Below are 21225 nucleotides of genomic sequence, written 5' to 3'. Positions count from 1 at the left end.
CAGAGGAGATTTACAAAGATGTTGCCTAGATTGGGGAGCATGCCTTATGAGAATAGGTTGAGTGAACTCAGCCTTTTCTCCTTATGGAGGATAAGAAGTAATCTGATAGAGGTGTATAAGATGATGAGAGGCATTGTTCGTGTGGATAGTCAGAGGCCTCATGCATCCTCCCGTGGAGAGAGTGACCACCGACCCTGGCTCCTCCACATCCATCTTGATGGCCCCACATGCCGTCTCTGGTCTTCTGCTCAATATTGCTTATTGTCACGGTCCTCTCCTAGAATTTTCTTGTACTTATCTACAAGTTTTTATCTGTTGTTAATGTACCCATCTCAATCACATTTCCTGGCAGCTTCCAAATGCAGACCTCTTTTTGTGTGAAGAAAAAATTCTCACCTTTGATACTCATTCCACTTAGATGAGGAAGTGGAAGGGTGGGTTAATAAATTTCCGGATGACATGTAAGTTGATATTATAGTGGATACTGCAGAAGGTTATCATAGGTTCCAACCAGACATTGATATGATGCAGAGCTGGGCTGAGAAGTGGCAGATGGAGTTCAATCCATCTGAGGTAGATATACTTTGAAAGTTCGAACCTGAAGGTACCGTGCAGGGTCAATGGCAGGATTCTTAGCAGTATGGAAGAACAGAAAGATCTTTGAATTCACACCCACATATTCCTCAAGATTTCCCTACAGGTTGATGGGATGGTTAAGAAGACTTATGGTAAGTAGGCCTTTATTTGCCAAGGAGTTTAAGAGTTGTGAAGTAATGCTGCAGCTCTGTAACACTGGTAAGGCCACACTTGGAGTATTCAAGTCTGGTCACCTCTTTATCAGCAGGATGACAAAGCTTCAATGCAGAGAAGACTTACCAGGATTCTGCCTGGATTAGAGAGCATGTTTGATGAGGAAAGGTTGAGTGAGCTAGGATATTTCTGCTTGGATCTAATGAAGATGAGAAGTGACTTGCTAGAGGTGTATAACATGATAAGAGACATTGATCGAGTGGACAGCCAGAGATAATTTCCTCGGGTGGAAATGACTAATATGAAGGGGCTTCATTTTAAGGTTATTAGAAAAAGTGTAGGAGGGATGTCAGAGGTAGGTTTTTTACACAGAGAGTGATGGGTGCTTGGAACGTGCTGCCGAAGGTGGTGGCAGAGACAGATACATCAGGGACTCTTAAATCAGCACATGGATGAAAGAAAAATGGAGGGCTATGTGGGAGGGAAGGGTTAGAAACAGAAACATAGAAAAACTTACAACACAATACAGGCCTTTCAGCCCACAAAGTTATGCTGATCATGTCCCTACCTTAGAAATTACTAGGCTTAACCAAAGCCCTCTATTTTTCTAAGCTCCATATATCTATCCAAAAGTCTCTTAAAAGACCCTGTGGTATCCACCTCCACCACCGTTGCCGGCAGTCCATTCCACGCACTCACCACTCTCTGCATAAAAATACTTACCCTTGACATCTCCTTAGATTGACCTTAGGGTAAATTAGAAGTTTGTCATAACCTCATGGGCCAGGGGCCTGTACTGTTGATGCACCATCAATAACTCTCGGAGACGTGAGTCGAGATAGGCTGTTATTAGCTGGAAGGAAGCACTGTCAGCAGCAAGAGACCATCACACAACATCCTGGAGACTGAGGGAGGAGCAGTGCCTCCAATCGCCTTTATACAGGGGTCTGTGGGAGGAGCCACAGGAGCAGTCAGCACAGGGGACGTGTCCAGACAAGTATATGTAGTTCACCTCAACTGTACTGTACTGTAATATTCTATGTTCTACATAAACCTCTGTTGAAGAGTCACAGCAAGGGTCTTAAATCTGGTGAAGGGTCTCATCCTGAAACATCTACAGTTCACTTCCCCCCATAGATGCTGCCTGACCTGCTGAGTTCTCCCAGCATTTTGCATGTGTTGCTTAAATCTATGCTCTCTAGTGTTTGAATACCCCTACCATGGAAAAAAAGACTAAATACTTTAGCTTTGTCTGTGCTTCTCATGATCGTATCTGGTCACCCCTCAGTCCCCTACAATAATATCCAACCTCTTCTTACAACTCAAGCAACATCCTGTTAAGTCCTTTTTGCACTCATTCTAGATTAACAACACCTTTCCTATAATAGAGAAACCAAAACTCTACACAATACTCCAAGTGTGGCCTCATCAATGTCTTATATAACTGCAACACAATTCTCCAACTTCTATACTTAGTGCCATGTTTAAAGCTAGCATGCCATTAGCCTTATTAACCACCCTATCTGTCTGTGATAGCACGTTCAGTGAGCTATGTGTTTGCACTCCAGGTCCATCTGCTCCATAGCACACTCCAGGACCATACCATTCACTGTATAAGTCCCACCCTGGTCTGATCTCCCAAAATGCAATCCATCACATTAATCTGGATTGAAAGTGTTTTGCCAGTCTTCAGCCCACATGATTAAGCTGATCTAAATCCCCATTATTTATCATAACCTTTTACAACACCATGTTAGCATAATTCACAAACATGCTAACTATGCCTTGTATGTTCATGTCCTATTCATAATTACAAATAACAAAGAATCCAGCAGCAACTCTGCAGCATACCACTATTCACTGGCCTCCAGTTTGAGAAACAAAGTTAGGACTTGTGAAAGTACAGTACAAATTAACAAAGTTCTAAAATACACCTAAAGATCAATTTTTTTAAACATGAAGCATAAAAAGCCACCAGTCTCAAAACACCGAATCAATTTATTTATAGGTATTATTTAACATCGTAATAGTAAATCATATCTTTGTCTTAAAAGCTTTGTTTTTGAACTACCAGAAAATCAAACATTTAGGATTTACTGAATATTCTCAAGAAATGCAAGTAAAGTGAATTCTAGTAAGTGAATAATTATTCACATGATGATGGAATTTTATTCATAAATATATTCATTTGGCATTGCTTTAGCTCATTTTGATTAATAGTTCATAGCACTTGCACAGTGTTAAGAGGCTGCAATTTGTTATATCGCTCCAAAGCATATTCACTTTGGAAGAGAATATTAATTCAATTAGAACAATCCATATGATCAATTTCCTCATGACAAGAACCTATATTTCCAGAAAATTAGTTAGTGTAAAGGATACTCATGAGGAAAATCAATTTTATCATCAAATTTTCAGCTCACATATAATGTAATTAATTCTGGTTAAATAGCTGTCCACACTTGAAAACAGGAAGATAAAGCGAAGGAGGTTCAAGCCAGCTGGATCCCCATAAGTACATTGATTTGAGCCAAGGCTACAATCATGTTAGTACAGTACAGAATTGTACCATGAATCACAGTAAAAATTATGCCTAGTGCAAGACTGACCCAAAAATACCAAGTTCCAAAGTCAATCTGTAACCTGCTCTGAATCACTTGGCCTCCACAGTAGGATTGATACAGTTGTTTCGGCACATCAGGATGAGACAGTTTCAAATATTCAGAATCAGAAGCAGAATTAGTTTTGGTATCACTGACATACTGTAAATCCTGAGATTTAAACACAAAGTACACTGCAGATGCTGTGGTCAAATCAACACGTACAAACAAGCTGGATGAACTCAGCAGGTCGGGCAGCATCCGTTGAAAGGAGCAGTCAATGTTTCGGGCCAAGGTCCTTCATCAGGACAGAAATGTTGACTGCTTCTTTCAACAGATGCTGCCCGACCTGCTGAGTTCATCCAGCTTGTCTGTAAGTCCTGAAATTTGTTGTTTTGTGGCTGCAGTATACTGTATTTCAATACTTAGTAATAAAGAGCTATAAATTACAATGAATGCATATATTAAAAAGTAAGTTAAATAATTATTGCAAAAAGAGGAAAAAATAATGAGGTGATGTATATGGATTCATTGTCCATTTGGAAATCTGATGGCAGAGGAAAAGAAGCAGTTCCTGAAGCATTGAGTGTGTGTCTTTAGGCTCTTGTACCTCCTCCTTGATGGTAGCAATGAGAAGAGGGCACGTCCTAGGTGTTGGGGTCCTTAATGAAGGATGCCACATTTTGGAAGCATTGCCTTTTGAAGGTGTCCTCAATGCTGGGGAGGCTCGTGCCCGTGACAGAGCTGGCTGAGTTTACAACTTTCTACAACTTTTTCTGATCCTGTGCAGTGGTCCCTCCATAGCAACCAGTTAGAATGCTCTCCACAGTATATCTATAAAATTTTGAGAGAGTCTTTGGTGGCATACCAAGTCTCCTCAGACTGCTAATGAAATACAGCCGCTGTCCTGTCTTCTTTGTAATTGCATCAATACGTTGGGCTCAAGATAGATCGTCAGACATGTTCACACCCAGGAACTTGCAACTGCTTGTCCTTTCCACTGCTGATCCTTCAATGAGGAATAGTGTGTGCTCCCTCCACTTCCCCTTCCTGAAGTCCGCAATCAATTCCATGGTCTTACTGACACTGAATGTAAGGTTGTTGTTGTGACACCATTCAAACAGCTGACTATCTCACATCTGTACATCTCCTCATCACCATCTTAAATTCTGCCAACAATAGTGTGACATCGGTAAAATTATAGATGCCAGTTGAGCTGTGCCAAGCCACACAGGCTTTCTTGAGGTGCAGTGTTGATGGTCAGCGAGGAGGAGATGTTATTTTCCATCCTCACCGCATGAGGTAGTCAAGAATCCGGTTGCAGTTCCACTAAATGTTTGACCGTTATCACTACTGGCATCTTTTTTTGTGTTTACTGACTGAGGACAAGATAAGTCTCAATTCAAATCTCTTCAAAATAAATATCAGTTATCATTCCCATAATTTTTAATCAACTGTAAGACATCACACAACATGCAATTAGTATTCACATACACTGGCACGGAACTCCTGCTTCCTTTTGCATAGTCTGAGTAGAATTGGCTGAATCACCACAAAATTTTAGGGAACTAAAAGACTGTGGCAATCTACTTTATCAAGACTCCTCGTGATTTCATAAACCTCTAAAATGTCATCCATCAGGCTCCTATGTTATACAGTAAGTCCCAGCCCATCCAGCCTTTCCTTATAAACAAATCCTTCTAGTCCTGGCAAACATTGTCAATTTTTTCTGTACTATTTTCAGTTTAATGGTATCCTTCTGAAACCAGCATAAAACGATGAAGTGTCTCCATGTCCAGAGTATTACGTTTCTCCTTACACAGATGCTGCCTGGCATACAGTGTATTTTCAAAATTTCTTATTTTGTTTTGGATCTCCAGGTTTTTGATTTTCCTTGAGATTTATACAGCTTTAAACCACTCCATCATGTGTATCTGACCTGATTGCAACTCAAGGTTATTAGCTCTGTTATAAAACACTCATAATGAAAACAAACTGCTTAAATTTCCAATCATTTTAATTAAATCTATATGTACACACAGGAATGCTTTTGTGGAACGTCTGTCATTATACCAGAGCTAGAAGGAGCCCTTTATGTAAGAGAAGATGGAAAAAAATCATGGAAGCGGCGGTACTTTCTCCTGCGTGCATCTGGGATTTATTATGTTCCTAAAGGAAAAACTAAGGTCAGGAAATGTAAAAATCTACTTTTACTAAATTAAGAATCCTGAATGTTAAAGTCAAGTAAAGATTCCCAATGAAAGCCCACAATGGCATGAGATCTATTAATGAGCATCAGAAGTGTTCGCACTCCCCCTAGTGGCAGTAACATATCAAGTAGCCCGCCAAATTTATCCATTAATCTACCAGGGAAATTCAGTAAAAATACATTGATGATGAGTTCTCTCTTCAGTATTTCCATGACTTGCAAATATATTCTAAAAGATTTGAATTTTCCAACAGACATCTTGTGATCTGGTTTGTTTCATCCAGTTTGAGAATGTCAATATTTACTACGGAATGAATTATAAAGCAAAATACAAAGCACCGACCGACTATTGCTTTGTACTAAAGGTAAATCACGCTAACGCTATATTAGAGTCTTCTGTTTCTATTTTCTTAAGAATTAAGTATGAAATTGCAAACTCAACCTGCTTTCAACTCTGCTTTTAAGTTAGGACAGAGTATCTAGAATCAGCTCATATCTTTACCACCATTTTGAATATTTCTTCATTGGAATTTGGAAGAATGTTCCATTCTTCATCTCTAAGTGACAACAATTCAGAAACAATGAGTAGAACTGCTTCAGATTCAAATTTACCTAAACTTTTGCACATGTATTCACTAAGTCCTAGCTTCTAGAACCCTTACGTAGCAGTCCCTTACCGGGATATTCAAAATCAGAATCCGATTTGATAGCACCGGCATATGTCGTGAAATTTGTTAATTTTGTGGCAGCATTCCAATGCAATATGTGATAATATTGGAAACAAAACAGTGAATTATAGTAAGTGTATATGTAACATAGTTAAATTAAATGAGCAGTTCAAAAACAAATAAAAATAAGTAGTGGGGTGATGCTCATGGGTTCAATCCCCATTTAGATGGGAAGAAGCTGTTCTGAATCGCTGAATGTGTGCCTTCAGGCTTCTGCAGTTCCTTCCTGATGGTTACAATGAGAAGAGGGCATGTCCTGAGTGGTGGAGGTCCTTAATGATGGACATCACTAGCGCCCTGATTGAGCTGACTAGTTTTACAACTTTCCGCAGCTTACTTCAAAGTAGCCCCCCCACCCCTATACCAGACAGTGATGCAGCCAGTCAGAATGTTCTTATGGTACATCTGTAGAAATTAGAGAGTGTTTTAGGTGGCCCACCAAATCTTCTGAAGCTCCTAATGAAATATATATTGAAAGGTATTATTATTGTATTTTAAGTTCCTGTGCTACATCAGCTGGAATGCAGTGCGTAAAGCAATGATTGATCTTCTGCTTGTTGGTTCAGCTACATAGTTATTTCAATTCCTTTATCTTTTAGGTCAATAGCTTATGAATTGCATTCCTTTAGAGACCCATATCATCAATCCAGCTACTTGCTGTGTCACATTCTACTTCAGTTACACAACTAAATGAAAAAGTCTGTGCCAGTTATTGCAGTACTCACTGCAAGGTGACTTTGCTTTGCAGTGATGATGTCATCAGGATGTAGGATAGTAAATTATTTGTTTGCTTGATTTCTGGCAAAATTTATAACGCATAAATAAAGTCTACAAAGATATTAAATCTTCCACCTTGTTTATTACAGAAGAAATATCATATACAATTAGTTATCCAAAAAGGATTCTGTTCAAATATCTGTGGATCTAAAATATGAGGAAAGAGTAAAATCAATATTTTCATTTATTTTTGAAAGCTAAAAGATATAAGGGCATTGAACTGAGGGACTGAGATACGGGGAGAGGTTCAACAGGCTAGAACATTACTTGGAGTGTAGGAGATTGATAGATTATATTATAGTAGTGTGTAAAATCATGACAGGCATAGATAGGGTAAATGCAGTCAGCCTTTTCCCCTTTTCACACTAAAAAAGCAGTTGCTTAAGGTGAGAGGGGAAGATTTAATAGGAACTTGAGAGGTAAATGGTGATATGTATGTGGAATGGTGGTATGAGTGAGGAAGTGGTTGAGGAATTTGGACAGGTACATGGATTGGAAAGGTTTAGAAGGTCATAGGGAAATGAAACTAGCTATGGGGTGACATCTTGGAGTGATGGACCAGTTAGCCTGTTTCCACACTATATGACTATGAGTTCTGTGAACATTATAAAAAGGAACATTACTATAAAAAGAAATGCAGTCCAATTGTTACTTAATTCCCCCTATATTCAGGAAGGGGATAGTACACTCAGCTCACCTGGATGAGTACAGTTCTAACAATATCCAAGATGTTCATTGCCATCGATGGCCTACTTGATCAACACTCTATCTACCACCCTAAACGTGGTAGATAAACGCATTGCCTGGCCACCGGCATGCGGTGAATGTAGTGTGCTTTGTTTTCCAATTTTATTTTTATTTATTTAGATAAGTAACAAAATAAGTAAGTTGGGCTGCATGAACTTGTCTAGGTCATCAATAATATCTCCCAAACCTGCAACCACTGCCATAGAAGGAGAAGCACAGCAGATGCATGGGAGGGGGGGGGGGACCACCATTTACAAGCCCCATCTCAATTGTACGCCACCCCGAGCTTGAAATATTCTTAATGCAGTTTCTTCATCATTGCAGGGTATATATATTCTGGCAGACTGAGAGATATTACTGTTGTGAAAACAGGAATCTGACAGCTCAAACATCTGGATTAATGCCACGGATCTGTTGAAAGAGAATGTGAAACATTGAGCAAAATTAATAGAAAAAGTATTGAAATGAACATATAGTAAGCACAACGTTGCAGGAGTACTTTCATCAGGACTGTAGGACTTCAATAAGTTAGTTCACCATCATCTTCTGAAGCACATTTAGTGATTGCAAATAAATGCTGGTTTTGGAAGTATCATCCTATGCCTTTTTAAAGCTGTGTGCCCTTTACCCTAAATAAAGTCTGAAGTGCTGAATTGCTGACTTCTAAATTACAAGTGAGCAAATCTCATGTTCATCCAACAGCTGAACTTTGTCCACCCAATAAGTTTCTACTTTGCTTTTGACTTTAGTTCTTCCAAATTTGGCAAGGCTTTTTTCACGGGTTAAATGCATCGCACTTATATCCGATTTTCCTAACACTCAAAGAGAAATGCGAATATTGCTTGTACTTTATTTTTAAAAGATCAGAAATTGGTTCTGATTTTGACAATGGATTTCATTTGCTAGCACCCTCAGATACAGAAGGACTCACAATACATCAAGTACCTGTGCTGCGACAATGCTTGGACTCTACAGCAGTGGGTAACCGGGATACGAATAGGCAAGGTGAGTGAAAACAGAAATGTTGAAACTCTTAATAAAATGTAGCAATGAAAACAGAGACATAAGATTTCTTCTGGTAGTCTGTATTTCACAGTAATAATGAAATTGGCCAACATCTATCAGGAAATATCTCTCTGAAACGTTTTCCTTTGTTTTGTTGTTTGTAATCATACTTTAAAGATTTATTTTTCTTCTCTATTAGTTTCTACATTTTACCCTATTCTTTCACTAAAAACACAGCTGAGACCTGCCAAGCAGCTGTAACCCCTGTTTGAGCCAATATTTATACTCCTGGTATCCTAATATTTAAATAACACATAAAACATTAAATACACAAGTGGGATGAATATGTTTGGTTTAACTTATTGAACCAAATAATTGCTTCCATTTTGTCAGTGCCGTTCCTGACATCAAATTTGGGTGAATAAAACTGAACATTGGAAAATCAATCCATTGTAGAACATAAATAAGATCGGAGGTAAACAATACCGAGCATCAAGGCTGCTCTGCCATTAGGTGAGGTTTTGGCTGATTTGATGTTTGGCCTTAGCCTTCCTTACTCTGTGCATTTTCCCTGCATGATATAACTGAACTTTGTTTTAGTAGTACTTTTTAACTTTTTTTAATTGTCTATTTTGATATACAGTGAATTGCAGTTAATTGGGACACATCAGGACCAGAATATGTTCACCCTATTAAGCATCTACCCCAATCAGCCAAAGTTTCATGGAAATAGGTAAAAAGGTATAAAAAAGACAAACTACCATTAAACTGTTCCAAGCCGAGGAGAGAGGGTGGGGCCAAGCTCCCACTACCTGAAAGTGCTCCTCAAGGCATGCACCTCAAATAGCCTCTGACAAACAAGTCCAACTCCTGGCCTTCTCGTGTGGTTTATCTTCTAAGCCTGGCAGAACTGCTTCTACCGATAGGAGAAGGGGCGAAGGCGGGTCCTGGTGCCTTAAAACCAGTGCTTCAGGTAAATGGAGCTGGTCAGCCTGGGAAGGCAGTCCATCTAGGAGAGGGAAAACTCTGATTTCAAACCTCCGCTGCCTTGCGGCCATACCCATTCATGGGAAAGGCTTCGGGAGTAAACCCGGAGGACAAATCCGGAGCTGGCGTCCCTAAGACAGTCCGATGTTGCCTACAACCTTGCTCTGGCAACTCCTGCGATGACACTGGTGCTAAGCTGTATCAGCCCTGGCCCTTCCCTTGGAAAACATCAGTGTCGTGGAGAGGGGAGACTTGCTGCTTAGGCAACTGCCGGTCTTCCAGACAACCTTCCTAAGGCGTGCGCCCTGGAAAGAGCAAGACTTTCCAGGACTTTCCATCCATGGTCTCACGAGACTAATGGATGCCATTCCCAATAAACTAGGAAACAACTTATGTACTTAAATGAAATACCCAACAAATTAGAAAACTGCAGTAATATAAAACTGTGTATTAGTTCCTAATTGATTTCAAAGGAGGAATTCATCCAGTATATGTATGCTGCCATGCTGGTTTGATTGACTGTTAATGAACAAAACCAGCGCAGACACCTAGTGCAAGATAGTGGACAGGCAAATAAATGAAGGAATCCGGGCTATTTTCCTGATTTGGTTTTGTTCTTTAAGAGTTGTCCCAAGTAAGCACAGGCCCCAATTAACCGGAATCCACTGTATATGTATCTATCAGCCCTTACTTGGAGATGAATAAATTCTAACCATAGAATTAAAAAAAAAACAAATACTGTAGATATTGCTCGGCTAGGATCCATTTGCCTTAACTAATCAAAAATGGGCACATCTCCAATCAAAGATTAGTGTTCGTTTGCTATGAATGTCAGATTTCTGGCTGAAGGAGTAAATCCTGCCAACTTAACACCTATATTAGTAATTAAACATAGATTGCTGCTCAGTAAGTAAGGATATCATACTGTTCCATTGTTGCATGACCAGGCCACTCTACTCCATACAGTGTTCTAAAAATAGAGATATATAATGTTTTTAAAGTGGATACAACATCAAACATAGTAACACTTGAGAATGCATCTTCTGTTAGCAAGGCCATGGAGGATAATGAGTTCTCTTTTCTATATTTAGTACAATAAGACATTGTATGACAATTACAAAGTGGCATTGCAAAAGGCTGGCCTGGCATCACGATGGGCGAATTTATCGAACACAGAGTCAATCAATACAACCACCACCAATCCAGGTATGCAAATGTTTTAATATCTTCCATACTTCTAATATCCATGCATTATTATTGAGGAAAACAATGTATTCTCTCAGTTCATTTGGCACTTATGTTAATTTTGGGAAACACAGAAAAAATTTGCCTCTTTTTCACCATCAGTTTCCAACTGTCAAATACATTAATCATTCTCCCTTCAGGCTAGCTGCAGATTACATTTGTATAGCACTTTGTGCATCCTTAAATCAATCATTGCCAATAGTTTTAATTAGAACATTATAGCTCAGTAGAGGTCCTTCGATCCATGATGTTGTGCCAATCTCCAAAATCAATCTAACCCTTCATTTCTATATAACCCTCCATTTTTCTACCATTCATGTTTCTTAAATGCCCCGATTGTATCTGCCTCTATCCCTAACATTGGCAAGGCACTCATTACTCTGTGTAACAAAATTACCTCTGACACTCACCCTATACTTTTCTCCAATCATCTTAAAATGGTGTCCTCTCATATTAGTAATTTCTGCCCTGGGATAAACTCTTTGGTTGGCTATTTGACCTATGCCTCATATCATATTGTACATCTCTGAAAATTGTTTTTGCATTTTATAAGCAAGTAAAGCATTGCCCCGAATGTGTCATGACTAGACAGTTAAGTCAATATCCAAATAAACCTCCAAAAAAAGCAGATTTTCGGGCTCTGGTCTCAACAGGCAAGCCCAGCAGTTATTGCCTATTCCATAAAGACCATTAAAAAGTGCCTTTTTGAACACTGGCATTTTGTAAGAGAATATTATTTAAAATTATGTATATAACTTTGGCTTCAGTTCTACATCTCATCCAAAATGTTGAGTATGCTGTAAGCAGCCAACTTGGAATCCTGGAGTAAGACATGAACCCATAAACTGGAAATTTAAAAAACAATTAAATAATTTAGTGTTCTCAACTAATTGTCTTCTAAAACCATTTTTAATATTTGCTGCAATCACTAATTCCTGATAAGTTCATCCATGCTGAAAATACTCCCAATGATTTTGTTAGAATTAATTTTAATTTTTCTCTGCATCCACTGGTATCGTACGTAATTCTTTGCATTATTCATTTGGTCATCTTCATCACTTTGAATTCATAATATTGAAGACTATCACTAATTCACCTCTTTAACAGAAAAGATTGACTCAGGTCTCAAATCCGTAGCATTTGCAATTTGGATTTTTTGCTTTCAAGGTCAGATGTGGAAGAATATATTCCATAAAATGACTATTGACTGTTAGGACAAGAGAATAAAAACCAGGACATAAGAAAAAAATTTCTCTCATCATCTTATGTAAGTGCGTGGGTTAGTAAATTTGCAGTTAATACCAAGGTTGGTGGAGTTGTGGATAATGTAGAAGACTGGCAAAGAATACAATGTGGTATAAATCAGTTGCAGATATGGACAGAGAAATGGCAGATGGAGTTTAACCCTGATAAATGTGAGATGTTACACCTTGGTAGGCAAATACAGGAAGACAGTTCACTGTTAAGGGCAAGATCCTTAACACTAGTGCTGAGCAAAGAGATCTTGGGATCCAAGTTCATTCCTCCTTGAAAATGGCTACACAGATCAATAAAGTGGTTAAGAAGGCTGATGGAGTGCATGCTTTTATTAGTCAAGGCATTGAATTCAAAAGCCAGGAGGTTCTGTTGCAACTTTATAAAACTGGTTTAGACCACATCTGGATTATTGTGTACAGTTCTGGTCACCTCACTATAGGAAGGATGGTGAGGCTTTGGAGATAGTACAAAAGAGGTTTACCAAGATGCTGCCTGGTTCAGAGGGCATGTGATAACACAAGAGGCTGGATTAGCTTGAGTTGGTTTCTCTGTAGCGTTGGAGGCTGAGGGGAGATCTGATAGAGGTTTACACGATTATGAGAAGTATAGATAGAGTGGACAGGGAGTATCTGTTTCCCAGGATTGAAATGTCTAATACCAGAGGGTATGCATTGAAGCTGAGAGTGGGCAGGTTCAAAGGAAATGACAGGGGTAAGTTTTTTACTTAAAGAGTTGTGGATGCCCAGAACGTGCTGCCTGGTATCATGTTAGAAACAAATAAAGGCTTTTAAGGGGCATTTGAATGGGCACATGGATGTAAGGAAGATAGTGGAATATGGACGTGGTGTAGGATGGAGAGATTAGTGTTTGGCTGTTTTTGATTTGCTCTTTAGTTGGTGAGGCACAACAATGTGGGCCAAATGGTCTGTTCCTCTGCTATCCTCTTCTATGTTATATCTTGCAAGAAAATTCAGAAACAATACAATGTTAGATCAATGTTTTCTTCAAATACTACAGGTGTTTAGTTTTGTGTTAGTAGCATTGATGAAAGAATTGTCAATATTGTACTAATATTGGAAAATCTAAAATCTAGTTATATTCAAACATTAGTACCTAAATCTTCCTAATTAGAGCTTTCTTCTTGCTCTTTATTAGAGGCACGAATTAAAAAAGGTTATTGATAAAAAGAGCTTTCCATACTCCTGCTTCATATTGTAGGCAAGGCAGGTAGGAAAGCGCAGGTCTCCTACCATCTCAATCATTAAAAATGAAGACCAGATATATAATGAATTAGAAGGAACGAAGTTGACAAAGGAGATTATTCACTGTGGCAATAGATTAGGATACCAAGGGATGCTGTGAAAAATTAAACTCAGTTGTAACAAAAATCATGGGGCATGGAAGAATTTAGCAAAGAACAGATAATGGAGTTCATCAGAACTAATAAATTCAGAGACGATAAAAAGAAATATCCTCATTCCAAGGACATTACATTTATTTTTTCGCTCTAACCCTTCCTCCCCAATGTAGGCAAAAGCTTTTTCTTTCTCAGAAAACATTACCTGGCTCCTGCCAGGCTGGCCCAACAGCTTTCAAAGGCCAAGAGTCAGGAGGTGTCCATGAAGAGACCATCTTAGACCAAATTTACTTACTACTTTTACAATCCATCTACCTCCTTCAACATAGAAATTTGGAAGTTAGCAGGAGGCATATTCAATCTGTGAGTGCTCCATTCCTATCACATTTTAAAATTAAGATAAATAATGCATTATCTTTCTATTACACAGTGCTGTGTATATTTATGTTTAAAAATTTTTGAGCTAATGAAGGTGCAATTATGCTTAGCAACTAATGTCCTTGAGTTCATTCATCTGTCATTCAGCAATTCCTAATAATTATTTTTTCATATTATCATCAAGCAGCTCCTCAAGCAAATGGACATGCAGGACGAGCCCAGCAATCAATGAATCCACCTCAAGCTCTGTATAATGAAGAGGTAGGCAAAGACAAAATCTAGAGTGAAATGATAGAATTATTCTTGTGAAATCTTAGGTGACTAGTGAATGAGTAGATTTTCCCTAAAAGTTTCATTATGTTGTTATCAACATTACAAACATCAGCTTGGAAAACAGGCAAAAATGGTGCTGCAAAGAGGACCTGCAAAATTCAAGGTATATTTATTATTAAAGTATAGATACAGTATGTCACCATATAAAACCCTGAAATACATTTTCTTGCAGGCATATGCAATCAATGCAATAATCATAATAGAATCAATGAAAGTCTGCACCAACGGGGTGGACAAGGATTCTATATCTTCTGATCCTACGTCACCTCTCCCTAAGGATTTGATATCAGATTTTACCAAAAGAGCTACCCACCCCCTTTGCCTACCTTCCTGTCCTTTTGCTACAATGTGTCTCCTTGGATGTTAAGCTCCCAACTATGATCTTCTTTCAACCAAACACAGTAGTGCCCACAATATCGCAACTGACTACAAGAACATCTACTTTATTCCATATACTGTGTGCATTCAATTATAACACCTTCAATCCTGTATCCGTCACCTTTTTTGATTTTGTAATCATGTTACACTGCAACTCATCTCACTGACTGCAATTCTGCCCTCTCATCTGCAGGACCTTCCTGACAATCTCATTGCACACTACATCTAGTTGCTTAGCAACTGCAACATCCCCAGCCTTATCACTCTACTTCCCAACCAATTTCCATGCCAAGTTAGTTTAAACTGTCCACAACAACCCTAACCCTAACCCAAACCTGACCACAAGGATATTGGTCCCCCGTGGGTTCAAGTGTAACCCATCCCTTTTGTACAGGTCATAACTTCCCCACAGAATAGATTCCAAGGGTCCAGACATTGAAGTTCCTGTACCTGGTGGTGTGATTCCCGATGCTCCTATACCTTCTTCCTGACGGCAACTGCAAGAGCTTTCATTTGAGTTGAAAGGGTGGAGATGTGGATGAAGATTTGGTGCATGTAACTATTGCAAGGAGTCTGCAGGTCAGCTCCAAAGTTGTGCACGCAGCACAAAGGATATGACCATGAGAATGCTATTTCAGTTAAAGCAAGCAACTTGGATTCATCTTTGTTCTGAGCGGCTGATGGGAGTATAAGTCTCTGACACCTGATGAGACCATGTAGTAACCTAACATTGAGCAGAGTGTGATCATTAACTCTCCTCCACTTCTCATCCTCCACATAAAAAGAAAGCATTACCAGTGATATCAAAGGCATTGGGAATAACTTTGAGTATTCCAGGACAGGATTCAAAGGCAGTCTCACTAATGACATTGCATTTCATAGCATGAGGTCACCTGTGCATTGCAAGTTCACTAACCAGACTAGCCCATGTACACAGTATAGGTGTGTCATAGGCAGAGAGGACCATGGCATACTTTACCAGAGGTAATGACTATTTATAGCAATTGTTTTTCCTTTTTCCAAAAATTTAAAAGTTAAACATGTTAAAAGCAGCCAACATCGGATGTTCGTCCGATCTCATGGAACTTCCTATATACAAACATTCCAAAGGACAGTCCATGAGTGAGACCAAGCCGCACATCTCAATATCCCATCTTAGACTAGTTTATAATGAAGAGAGCCATTTTCAACTGTGTAAGTATCTCCACAGTTTCTAAAAATTGAGAAGTATGCTGATGCAAGTTAATTAACCTTTCACGGTAATTAGAACAAAAGTAAAAGAAAGCAAACCGTATACCTTTGCTTAACTTTCCCAGACATTCAAATGAATGTAGCCATGGCTGATATAAGCTAAGGAGTCAGATACAAACTGCATCAAACGTTCCCCAGCAGCAGATCAGGAAAAAGGATGCATTGGCATCTGACCACCAACAGGTTTGTGATTTCCACGGACAGGCACAGAAGTCAGGAGCATAAAGACCTGGGGAAAGGACTTCTCCAGCAGTTCACTTCCAAGCTGCCAGCAAATGTTAATATATACTTTATCCCAGTGAGGTCAACAATGGAATTATTAGCACCTTTCTTTAATAAGCTAGGTTGGCTGAGATGTCACGTTGAAGTCGTGTAAGACATGGGTGAGGCCTAATTTGGAGTAACATGAGCAGGAGAGATGCAAATAAGATTGAAAGAGTACGAGAAAATTTACAAGGATGTTGCTGGACAGGTGGACCTGAGTTGTAAGGGAAGATTGAATAGGTTGGAACTTTATTCCCTAGAATGTAGAAGATTGAGGGGAGATTTGATAGAGATATGCAAAATTATGAGGGGTATATATAGTGTAATTGCAAATGGGCTGTTTTTCCCACTGAGTTTGGGTGAAAGGTGAAATGTTTTGGGGAAGCATGAGGGGAAAGTTTTTACTCTGAGTGTGCTGAGGGTGTGGAACAAACTGCCAACACAAGTGGTAGATGTGATTTCGATTTCAACGTTTAAGAGAAGCTTGAATAGGTACATGAATGAAAGGCGTATGGAGGGCTGTGGTCCAGGTGCAGGTTGATAGGGCGAGGCAGATTAAATGTTTCAGCACAGACTTGATAGCCTGAAGGGCCAATTTTTTGCACTGTAGTTTTCTATGACTCTATGCGTACAGTGAATACTGGTGAAGTGTCTTATGCAGTGGTTCACAACAGTTTTTATGCCATGGACCTATACCATCAAGCAAGGGGTCCCCAAGTTAAGAACCCCTGTTCTAACAGTTTCTCAAAACCTGACTTCACAATTAATTAGTTTCCAATTAGAGCATAATATATCAAGGGATGGAATCCATAAAAGCAATCCCCTCCTTCATCTAACTGGGAACATAAAAATTAAATCTATTTGATTTCTGAACACAATTACCTTTCACAGAAACCATGCCATTTGTTTTTTAATTGGTAAGTAATCTGAAATTCACAATGTAAAGTTGCACCTTACAAGCAAATTTTAGGTAAATAGGGTACATTTTGCAAGATTCTTCCCGGATATCTTTGTAGGCCTGATGCATAAAATCAAGAATATGAAGTTAGATTTTGTATGTTAAGATCAATATAGCATTGTAGATCAGTAACCAGAAGATACTGAGTTAAGATAAACCACAAAAGGTATAAAAGAAGATGAATATCTTTGCTCCTTAGTTAGTGTGTACATTTGTGAGTGTCAGAGATCTATATTTTACTCCCTTGCTTTGCAGCTGAAATACAAATCACATGCAGAGAAAATTAAGGCCAGAAGTAATTCTGAGAATCATAGAATTTTACCATGTAAAAAGCAATATTTTGCCCATGGTTCTGAGGCAGATGCTCAATTAGAATCCCATTTTGTTATTTCCCCTTGGTCCTGAGAAGATTTCCTTTCTAAGCAAACACCTAGTTTCTATCCAACAGGTACAGCTGAACCTGCTTTCATGCAGTGTGTTCCTGAGCAGATAAACCCATTAGATTAAAAATAAGTTACATCTCCTCTTCTTCTGGTTCTTCCCTACGTTATATTAACTCTATGTACTCTGGTTACCACCAGATAATAAGAAGCAAGGCCACAGTGAGGTACCATTCAATACGTATTCAATAAACAGAACTGTGAGATGCAAACTGCGTGGTGTTATAGGCTTTTAGACGTTTGGATTTTTTGTCCAATGGGAGGAGGCTGAAGAGAGAACGTCTGGGCTGGGTTGAGTTTGTTGGCTTCTTTACTGAGGCAGTGACAATTGTAAGCAGAATACTTGGGTGGGAGGCTTGTTTTGTATGTTGTGCTGTGTCCACAATTCCCTGCAGTTTCTCATAGCTCCCAGGCAGCACAGATTGCTTGATTTGGAAAACATCTACTGTTCACTCTGTGAGTGGCTCAGAAAATAACATTTATTTTCCATTTTAAGGAGAAGACAGCCAAAGACACTGACAACTTCCTCCCACCACCGCCTACTCAAGTAATGTATCAGGAGTCGGCTAATTTTGAAGATGAGGAGCTCCCACCTCCTCCTCCTCCAAGCTTTGAACCTCCTCCTCCATGCTTTGACCTTCCTCCCCCACCTGTCCAAAGTCCTGGACCCACAACAGTGCCAGCTAAGCCAAAGCTCTTCTCAGGACCTCCTCCAACACCTGTCCGGCATTCTGCATCTGCTGCACCGTCAGCAGCGCCACCTCCAACCTTAATCAAGCGGAAGAATTCAGCCACAAGAAATCAACCAAAAACAAATGCTCTCTTTCAGGATTTACCACCACCCCCACCAGATCCACAGAATTTTACAGAGCCGCCACCTGATTTTCTGCCTCCGCCTCCTCCCTGCAGTAACAGCTCTTCAAATGGAGGACCACCACCTCCTCCTCCTCCTCCTCCTCCTCCACCACCATCTCAAACCAACAATGCTCCCAAAATAGTCATCCCGCCGAAGAGGAGTGAGAATAGCATGATCAATCCTAGACCTCCTCCTGCATCAGACAAGCCAGATCTTATGTCAGATCTCATGAAAGTCCTACAGAAGAAAAGAGCTGCACAGAATGAATAAGTACAATCAGTTTCAGATCAAAGCTTTGTGTCCATACTCGACCATTTACTAAAATGTTTTACATAATACTTTAAGAGAGAGGACTGAAATTCCAGCAGATGATAAATGAGATATGGTAAGGCTCCCTTTTCAAATTCACTAATTGATTTAGCTAAATTCAAAATGGTCCAACATTGAAATTGTTGTTGATATATTGTACGATTGAAATTGTTGTTGATATATGATCGCCAGTTTAGAAAGATGTGACACACGAAGGACTTGCACATCTAAAGGATATAACTTGGGTGTAATCAAATTATTATTGCTTACCCACGCTACGATTTGTGGTCAAACAGCTCATGGAGTACTGTACACTCAAGCTCATACAATGAAGAATGTGTATTGGTACCTTCATTAAAAGGACTTCACAAACCCACCAAATACATTCTTCTTCATTTTTAATATACCAGAACAAAGAAGTTGATTAACCTGGTAAAAACGGCTCTCCGGATTTTAATCTTCCTCAATTTCATGCCTTTCTGGTTAACGTAAAGGTCCGTTGAAAATCAGAAGTTTGTGTTTGTAAATCTGAACTATGACATTGGGGGCATTGAGAGATGAAGCAATGTTCAGTACTGGCTGACACCTGCATGCTTAGGTTAGGCCTGCACTGTTTCATTATTGGCCAATGGTTTATTGTGTAAGTTGAACCATAGGAAGGAAAATATAGTTTTGAATTTAACTAACACACAACCAGCCCCACTGTTTTGTTTGTGATTATTGTGCATAAACTCTTATTCATTGTAAATTTCTATTTACATCAGTGCCTGCTATAAACATGACTTTATGCGGCTTTTCTTTAAACAGAACTATATTATGTCTTTGTTCTATTGTTATTAAAATCATATAAAAATAATAATATGGCTGTCTAATGTGCTGCACACCTCAGAGAGGATTTTGAATATTATTTTCATCTATCTTTGAGAATCATTTCCCAACACCAAGAATTTCATTTCTTCACATGTAGCAGTTGCTATTGAAGTGAGAGATATGGCCAATCAAGGGTAATATTTATGATAATACAATATGCTAATGTATGAAAAGTAATTCTTGCATGATTGCCTGACAAGCTGAGGCTGCAATAATCCTTGAATACTCTATTTCAAAGTCTGAAAGCATGGTCTTGCTATCTGAGTAGTCCTATGACTGGTATTAAAATGGTGGTGACTTATATTCTACTGGGGTTTCAACAATACCATCTCAGTGAAATCAATGACGTTGGATGAAATTTCCACTTTGTACAGCCAAATTCATTTTACAAAGAAAAAGCAGCCCTGAAAATTCATAGCACCTGCAGCACCTACTCCTAACAAGATGAAGGGTCCTGATGAAGGGTCTCGGCCCGAAACGTTGACAGTGCTTCTCCTTATAGATGCTGCCTGGCCTGCTGTGTTCCACCTGCATTTTGTGTGTGTTGTAAGAGTTTGTGTAGTTAGTGAAGAACACATTCACATGAAGCCTATTAGTGACCAAATCAATATGGGTGTATCTCCCAAGCCTGCAATTGAAAACACTGTAATTTTGTCTTCATTCATCCTTCCTACCTGAGGTCCTCTGAGCAAGGTCACATATCCATTTCTTCATATATGCATCTTCAGATCATCTAAGCCACTTATTGTTAAATGGGGCTTTTCCATTTTCTCCATTTGCACCTGTTTGGATGCCACCACAAATCATTTTGCCCAGCTTACCGACCTCCAGTAAAGGTCTGAGCTGAATCAGTGAACTAAGTACACTCAAAAGAGAAAGACCCCACTGAGCACTAAGGTTGCTATTGAGGTCATCGGATTATAAAGGTTGGACAGAGCTTGTTCTGCTTACAAAACCAACTGAAATTCTGAAGATTTTAGGGTCTTGTGATGGGCTCCCATTAGGACTTTCACTAGGAAGTCAGGGGAAGGCCAATGTAAATGTATTTGGAATTAGATACCACAATATTACTAAAATACAATAGAATATTTTTAAAGGCATTCTTATATGGGACAGGATAATGTTGCAACTGGGCAAAGAGACACCCAACACATAAGCTTCCCTTACACTGACTTATATCTTCATTGTGCATGAGGTGTGAGAAATCATATTAAAGACTGTAAGTATGAAAATTGAGTAATTACAGAGAAAACAATTAACATACATGATCAGGCCTCCTTATATAGCACACTGTAGAGGAACCACGATAAGCAGCTTGTTAAATAGAATGGCTATAATTCAACTTTAATTACCAACAATAATTAAGTGCAGAAGTGCCTATTGGCTATAGATTTAGTTCCATTGAAGGTTAAAGAAGGTTAAAATATCCAATAGCCAATATTCTCCTATGCACTTAGAAATGGCAACTAGAGATGAATTTCCCTTTCCACTGTGTCTTAACAGAAAGAGAAGGATAGAGATTCCCT

General features: G+C 39.1%; 1 protein-coding gene across 3 annotated transcripts in view; it reads left to right on the top strand.

Annotated features, from left to right (window-relative positions):
* apbb1ip (amyloid beta (A4) precursor protein-binding, family B, member 1 interacting protein) overlaps positions 1 to 19678 on the top strand; it is a 137199-nt gene extending 117521 nt beyond the window's left edge. For 2 of the 3 annotated variants that reach the window (XM_059971331.1, XM_059971328.1), the window contains exons 9-14: positions 5393 to 5536; positions 5814 to 5924; positions 8718 to 8816; positions 10895 to 11009; positions 14225 to 14301; positions 18161 to 19678. In XM_059971331.1, coding sequence (XP_059827314.1) covers positions 5393 to 5536; positions 5814 to 5924; positions 8718 to 8816; positions 10895 to 11009; positions 14225 to 14301; positions 18161 to 18790 — 1176 coding nt within the window. In that variant the 3' untranslated portion in view covers positions 18791 to 19678. The remainder of the gene's footprint in view (positions 1 to 5392; positions 5537 to 5813; positions 5925 to 8717; positions 8817 to 10894; positions 11010 to 14224; positions 14302 to 18160) is intronic. The other variant, XM_059971330.1, reaches the window with a different exon arrangement.
* Positions 19679 to 21225: the final 1547 nt, after the last annotated feature.

Source organism: Hypanus sabinus, chromosome 6, assembly GCF_030144855.1.
Source record: "Hypanus sabinus isolate sHypSab1 chromosome 6, sHypSab1.hap1, whole genome shotgun sequence".
NCBI classification, from domain to species: Eukaryota; Metazoa; Chordata; class Chondrichthyes; order Myliobatiformes; family Dasyatidae; genus Hypanus; species Hypanus sabinus.
Note: the sequence above shows the minus strand (reverse complement) of the source record. Positions and strands in the feature narration are given on the sequence as shown.